Source organism: Apis dorsata, unplaced genomic scaffold, assembly GCF_000469605.1.
Source record: "Apis dorsata unplaced genomic scaffold, Apis dorsata 1.3 scaffold_437, whole genome shotgun sequence".
Taxonomy (NCBI): Eukaryota; Metazoa; Arthropoda; class Insecta; order Hymenoptera; family Apidae; genus Apis; species Apis dorsata.
The window spans coordinates 172,202-179,808 of NW_006263687.1; the positions used below are offsets into that span (position 1 = coordinate 172,202).

Here is a 7,607-nt window from a genome sequence, read left to right on the forward strand (position 1 = left end):
AGAAAAGAAAAGAGAAGATACATATAAATATATATTTATATATATTTATATATATATATATATAAATATATATTTAAAGAATAGATAGAAAAATAAATAGATGGAAATGTTACGTGGATGAAAGATATAAAAACGAGACGAAATATACGAAAAATCACGCGAGAGTAAAATTAAGGGAGATTGAAGGGGGAAAAAAGAAAAGAAGAAAAAAGAAAAAAATTGATAAGAAAAATATCCGATGGAAAGAAAAAAAAAAAAGAAAAAGAATGTAATTTTATCCGTGGTCTCTCTCGTCGACGCACAAAGTACAAATAATATATAATATAATTAATTTTACGATTATGATATTATCCTGAATTACACACGGTAATCACGAATGTACGGGCTGGCGTGCCTTTTTAGTTTTATGTATCACATATGTGTAAATAGTATACTGTAAAATACTGTGATAATATTTATATTACACGTACGTATTATATTGTTTCGATTAATGATAATTACGGTCCCAAGATGACAAAATGTTTCGTCGAACGATACAGTTAGCCGATGTACACGCATACACACGAAAAAACATACAAAAGCCAACAATAATTGGGCACGGGGGGTGCCAGTTGTTCGCGAAAGACAGGTAGGTATAATAATAAAAAAAAAAAAAAAAAAAAAAAAAAACCACCTGTTTTTTGACAGAAATACCAGATTTTTCTCTTCGATTGATCAAATTCGTACCTTTTATATTATATCCAATATACTATACATCACTGTGTTGATAACGACGATGATGAAGAAATGTAATAAAACGAAAAAGAAAGGAATTTGTGCGATTGGGTAATAGTTTCGCATGAAACGCTAAACTAGTTGCGTTGAGATGATTAGAAAGAAACTGGCCTCCATCGAGGAAGGTATTAAAACAGTACGATCGAAGAACTTTTAACTCGGTCTCTCTTGCGGTTGATGATATTGTTATCGAAAAGAGGAGAAAAATTTTTAAAATTTGTTTCTTCCTGCTAATTATAATATTTTGAATTTTGTTGTTGACTTATTGATGAGACATGATTTTTTATTTTTCGTCTATGTGCGTGAGCGTATACTTCTCGCGATTAGTATAAAATTAGCTAGATTTAACTGAATTGTTGTTCAATGTGGTTGAAAAAAATTTTTCATTGTTTTGTAAATAATAACGTGGAAACGGCGGTAGTATTGTTCGAAAATAGATAAAGAACTGTTACTTTTTAATTAAGATGATTTTTTTTCTCTCTTTAAAGAAATTAACGTGAATTACCATTACTGTAATTGATGAAAATGTTCACAAAACATTGGTGCAATGGTTGTTCGTTAATGCGATAAATAATCAAAAAAAAAAAAAAAAAAAAAAAAAAAAAATAATTATGTTAAGGATTAAAAAAACCACGAGCTGCGTTCGATTATACGAGATTAAATAATAATTCCATTAACGCTGCGATCACTATTGTAAAAAAAAAAAAAAATATTCCGATCTGCTTGAAAATAAGACTCCGATCAACAGCATTCCATTTTGCCATTCATCCTTTCAGCATAACTTACAAGGTAGGTTTGCATCTCGATATTCGCGGAATTCATTTACAAATTTAAAGATTCTTTTTTTTTTTTCAAAAGCAACACGTCTTGAACTTTTTACTATGCATCGTTTTAATTCTTTCAGACATAAATCAATCAAACGTGATTCTTATTCCGTGAAACTTAACTCCCTTGCAAAATGCCATTTCATCTTTGATTGACACGAATTTCTTCGCTTCTTCTTCGAATGTTTACATACCAATAAAATTAAAATAAACATCCTTAAATCCGTATAGAATAAATCTGAAAGAGTTAAAAAAAAAAAAAACTACATTTCTCCAAGCTTAAAAGAACAAAGGTGAATAAAAAAAAAAAAAATAATAATAAAGTAACAAATAAAATCAAGAAGAAAACCTCAACTTAAGATAAGTATCCCTAGGATGCATCATCAAACACCCCACATCTATATATATCTACGAAAAAAGGGCCGCCACAAAATTTCAAATCCACCATTAATAAAAATAATGAAAAGAAAAGCAATTGAAATCTCCCTTCACGGTGGTATCGTACGGAGGGGGTTCGTTCAGGCCACGATTTACGATCTAACGACTTAACGATTATGATGCATTTCGCTAAGAGGGCACCCTGGTGGAATCGCGGCCACTCGGAGGAAAACGGCGAAGAACAACGGCGACTGGGTGGCTGGCAGGGCGAAAGAGAGAAGGGCGGTAAACAGGTGGGGAGGAAATCGTAGGGAAGGGAAGAGAGAAAGAAGGCGGGGGAAGAGAGAGAAAGAGGGAGAAAGAGAAAGAGAAAGAGAGAAAGAGAGAAGGTATGGAAGGTGGAAGCAGAATACCATATACGGTCACCTTTGTCAAAGGCTGGTTGTCGCCATATACAGGCAATGTTCGCGATGGCAGATACTTATATAGAGTCCAACTTAAGAATCAGGAATGCCGGTTTTTGTCGCGCCTTCTATACACACCCGTGGTAATGGGGGGTACAAATACGACTCGGAAGTGATCGCCGACAGAACGGCTCGCTGCACGCGGACAAGGGGTCGCGAGACCAGCCCTCTCCTCCGTATGGCTTTCGGAAATCCTTCATGGAAACCACCGTGGTGACCGGCCTTCGAGATTCGAGAGCTTGCGAGTTGATCAAAGATATGTAATGCAATACCACCGCATGAAGCTGAGCAAATAATTTCCGTGTTACCATGGGTGAAAGGTATAGTTTATCGAAGCGATCTTTCGAAGTTCTAGTTTCGACTTTTGCGTGGGTGTATATATATATATATATATATATATATATATTGGTTTTGGAGTTAATTAAAAGGATAGCGTGCGTTGGCGTGATACGGTTGAAGTATTTGATCGATGACTGGATTGGATTTAGGCTAATTTTGGAATTTCATCGAATCTAAAATTGTAAAGAGATTTCAGATTTTTTTCCAGAATATTTTATTGAAATATCATCGTATGTTTTGGAATCGCATTTCGTTAATTGCAAGGATATATCTTTCAGCACACGGATATATAATTGAAGTCTTTGGTGAATGACTGGTTCGAAAGTAGAGCAGTCTAATTAATTGACTTGGTTTCAACTATTTTTGGAATGTTGAACCCTTACAGTGCGCCGGAGATCCCTTTCCTTGCTCTTTATTCTTCCGAGGCTAAAGGACGTTTCATTTTTTCGATCGCACGTTTCTCGGAAACCTCTATTTCTTTCGTGTTCGGTTTTCTTTTATAAAACATCGGACGTGATCGAATTCCTCGATCACTTACCGATTCGAAAGCGAAGTAATTTAATTGACAATCTCCAACTATTTTTGGAATTTTATGTCTTTCAATTTAAACATCGCTATTATCTGATCGTTCAAATTATTTAATACGTTCAAAGGGAGAATACGACTATTATATATATATATATTTTTTTTTACAAAAGATATATTCTACCATGTAAGTTCACGACTACCTCCTCATAATCATTGGCTCGCGATTAGCCAAAAAGAAATTCATCTGATTAGCAGTAAGTTCTATGACGAAACCACCGATAAAAACTTCGATTCCTCTCATTATAATAAAACTCCATTTTTCCAAGAACTCGAAGTTCACCGACTCTTCGATCATTCACACACGATCAACTATATAATTAACAATAAAACTCCATTTTGTCCGACTCTATCAGGAGTCGATCCACTTGTTCCAACGCGCGATCGAAACCAATCAAAATCCATCCAAGCCTTAAACAAAAACAAACGAATTCCTGTTCGTATATTGCAAAATACGCGAAACAAGTTTCCTCCATATTCCATATTCCGAATGGCCAAATCTATCGTTTTCCCACCGGTCGAAAGACGAGCACTTCCTAATTCTGTGGCGCAACAACAAGCGGCTTCTTACATACGCTCGATTTGCTTTCTCTCGACCGGCGGTCGACACGTGTATACGACGCGCATGTATATCCAACGATTCGCTGATGCATGCATGTATATAAAACATGCCTAAGTTCGGTCCCCCGGCATAAGTGGGGTATGGAAGGACGTGGAAAAAAAGCTTATAGCCAGCAGCCGGTGGTGGCGGTAGGCCAGGGGAGAGAAAGTCACCCGGGGAAACCGTAGTCCTGCGTAAATTTGTGAGAATCTGCCGTGGAAGCGCGGTACGAGTTCAGACCGCGCGGATGGCCATATAAGGCGCGCGAACAAGCTCGCGCATCTCTCCCTGCTAGGTAGGTAGGTAGGTAAGTTGGTTCGTTGGTTGTTGTTTTCGCTGCTTAGGCTGGTTGGTAGGCTACCGTTGATTGATTGGTTAGTTGCACGTTTGATTGGCTCGCCGATATTATTACCGAGGCGTTATCCTACGATTTACAGGCTACGAATCGGTAACCGGCGATGCTCAATACCATCTTCTCGGGCTTGTTTTCTGCTTGTCGCCGCATCGCTCGTTAGGCATCGGGAATTGCATTCGGAATTGCGCCCGGAATTTACGATACACGATCGTACGTTATTCCGATACGACACAGTGTACGTATCGTTTTCGTTACGATACGTTGTAAAATTTTCTTTGATGAGTTAGGATTTGTCAGTTACAAATGAGAGATAAGGAGGAGGATGAGGAGGTTTCGATCATTGCTTTTCTTTTTTTTTTTTTTTTTTTTTTTTGATGTCGATTAATGTAGATCGAAAGAGTTCTAGTCGTTTGTAAGAACGAGGCGGGAGACTTGTAACGATGATTCATAAATTCTAGTAGCAGGGCGATACGTTCCTGAGAAATTTAATGTATGCAAACAAAATTAAAATATGATTCATACAGGCTTCCATCATTTTCTTTTTTTCCCTTTCTTTTCAATTGAAATAAAGTCATCACGTAGCACGTAGTGATTGCGTCCGATGGGTAATTGGCGGATGATTTGAAACTTGCATCTCATTCGCTACTTTCTGCGTCTGTAATATTATTGTACACATTACTATAAATAGATAAATACAATTAACAATTATTTTATATAGACGCGTAAACAGAAGAAATAGAAAATAATTTTCTCTTCGATCGTGGCACTTTTCATATCGACAAATTTCGTTTCACTGTTCCAGGAAGACGGCACTTCACCCAGGTCGGACGTGTGCGCGAATGAAAGCGACGGAGACACCAGTGATGGCGATTCTCCCGTGTCGAAGGATCTCTCGAAAAATCACTCGGGTAAGTTTATACTATATCAAAAAAAAAAAGAAAAAAAAAACAATCTCCTATACCCATCAAACTCTTCTCGTCAAATAGATTTTCAGAAGGAGTTAAAGACAATTTGCACGAAACACGATATTACTACCATGATCAATCGAGGTTAAAATAAAAATTTTTTTATTAACGAAAGAACGATCGAGTAAAATCGCGCGCCCGTTGCTTCCAAGTAATACGATAACTCGTCGATGATTCCCAATGCCGTCACGGTTTCCTCCCTTTCAAACTGGTCGTGCTAGGACAATTTCACCTGTCCGTCCGCGACGATTCCCGTATCCGATCGCTATGCGAAAGACAATCGTACAGCTGCGCATACGTGGCCGAGTAATTAACGAATTTCCCCGTGGGCGTAGCAAAGGAGTCGCGATCGCGCGGACTAAGTAGCAACCGGTAAAAGCCGTGGCGTGGAAAATCGTTAGAGAGACCGTAGAGGCAGTTTCGAGGCAGAGGTAAACGCGCAATCCAATCAGTCAGGTAGGTCGGCATAACAGAGAAGGGGATAAACGTATATATATATATATATACATATATAGATAGAGAAAGAGAGCGAGTAGGAGAAGTAGCGTGTGTATGGGTGGAGGAGAGGAGAGAAACGGTTGAAGTGAACGAGAGAATGGTATCAGAGAGGTAAACTGAGTGTGGTATATATGATGCGTACGAGCGCGTGCGAGCGAGCGAGAGCGCGGGGGAGGAGGGGGGGATTGAGGGGAGGGAAAGAGAGGGAGAAGATAAAGGAAAGAGGACACTTAAAATGCGAAAAGTGTGCGAGCGATGACGAGGTTATCCGTGTAGGGGAGTACATAAGGAGTTGTACGGGCCGCGATGACCAAACTAAGACAACGACGCGCTGCCTAACTGGGAAGTAAGATCCGGTCGAAAGCCGCGCTTCGATGCAGGTGTACACATAAATATCGATGCTAATATATGGAGTGGATGCCATCCGACTTACCGATCGCCAGCATGACGTATGTTTTTTTTTTTTTTTTTTTTTTTTTTGTTTTCCTGGTTTTTCTTTTCGCCCGCCCTTTGCCCCCTTCCCGCCCGCCATCCCCCCCGCCCGGAATTTTGATAACCCACGCCGCCACGCGTTGATATCTCCGCCTCGCCGACCGATCTTTTACCCCCTCGATGATCGAGTTTCGATCGATTCCTCTTGAGAGTTCTTTGTTTTTTCTTTGCTTCTCTTCTGGCAGCTTCGAAAGAAATTTTTCTTCCATTGGCCGATTTCTTTTTGTTTCCCCCTGTCGACAAGACAATTGTTTGGTTAATTGGGAAAAAAGTAACGATTTCAAGAGATTCGTAAGAAAGATACTTACCTTTAGGTTTGGAAAAGTTTCTCTATTATTTCTATCTTTGTATTTTATATTAAATGTTGGTTTATTCCGTCTTTCGTGTCGTGTCGATCGCGTAAATGTATATTTTTAGCGATGGTTTTCTCCTACGGATTTAAGTAGTGAAAGAAACCCAAAAAGCAGACGGCCATGCCCGATGAATCCAATGCACCATCTAACTTCAATTTCCTTTTATTTTAAAAATATATATATATGTACGATCTCAAAATTAATGACATGATTCTTTTTGTAACCACTTTAACTTTTTAATAATACAAATATAAAAATCATGCATAATAAATCTAGAAAAATTCGATAATCCAAGAAAAACAATCGTGATTCTGTGTAGGTATAATGTACCAGATGCCACAGACAGTGATTTACTCGCCAAGTCCAGGGGTTCTACTCGGTATCGGTCAAAATGGCCAGCCGGTGCAAATATCTCAAGAAGGAGGTGAGAAACCATGATCATCCCCTGGAATCGCACTCTCTCTCTTTCTCTCTCTCTTTCTCCCCTCAAAAAAATAACAATAATAATAAAACACATATCTTCAAGCCATCCTTACGATAGCCGAACGAAATCCAGATGGAAACCGACAAAACCGACCCCATTCTCGAGGGTGGTTGCGCTCGTTCGACGAGACGTTCCCCGAAAAGACGTGCCCTGTCCTCTTTTCCTCTTTTCCGAGGTTTTTTGGCATTGTTTCACAGGCACGGTAGCCCCGGTTAACACGACGCAGAGTAATCAACAGCCGTTCATCACGATACCGTTGAACGTCGCGATGAGCGCCGCCGGATTGTCGCTTCCGGTCACTTCCAGGATGAATCTATCGCCGTCGCCTCGATCACCGACGACCACGACAACGGCAACTGCGTCGTCCAACTGCGAGCTGCCATCGGATCTGAGCAAAGATCGTGAGTGATATATCGTGGATCGAGGCCTCGATTAAGAAAAACCCTCCTCGATACCTGTCGCTCGCCGACGCAACTAAAAGGCTTGACCCGACGA

At 39.4% G+C, this 7,607-nt stretch overlaps 1 protein-coding gene across 2 annotated transcripts in view; it reads left to right on the forward strand.

The window, feature by feature from the left end:
- Positions 1-7,544, forward strand: part of LOC102671673 (serum response factor homolog) — a 17,085-nt gene extending 9,541 nt beyond the window's left edge. Inside the window, exons 3-5 of one of the 2 annotated variants that reach the window (XM_031512458.1) lie at positions 5,123-5,228; positions 6,948-7,052; positions 7,310-7,544. In XM_031512458.1, the coding sequence (XP_031368318.1) occupies positions 5,123-5,228; positions 6,948-7,052; positions 7,310-7,521 (423 nt within the window). In that variant the 3' untranslated portion in view covers positions 7,522-7,544. The remainder of the gene's footprint in view (positions 1-5,122; positions 5,229-6,947; positions 7,053-7,309) is intronic. The other variant, XM_031512459.1, reaches the window with a different exon arrangement.
- The last annotated feature ends 63 nt before the right edge of the window (positions 7,545-7,607 follow it).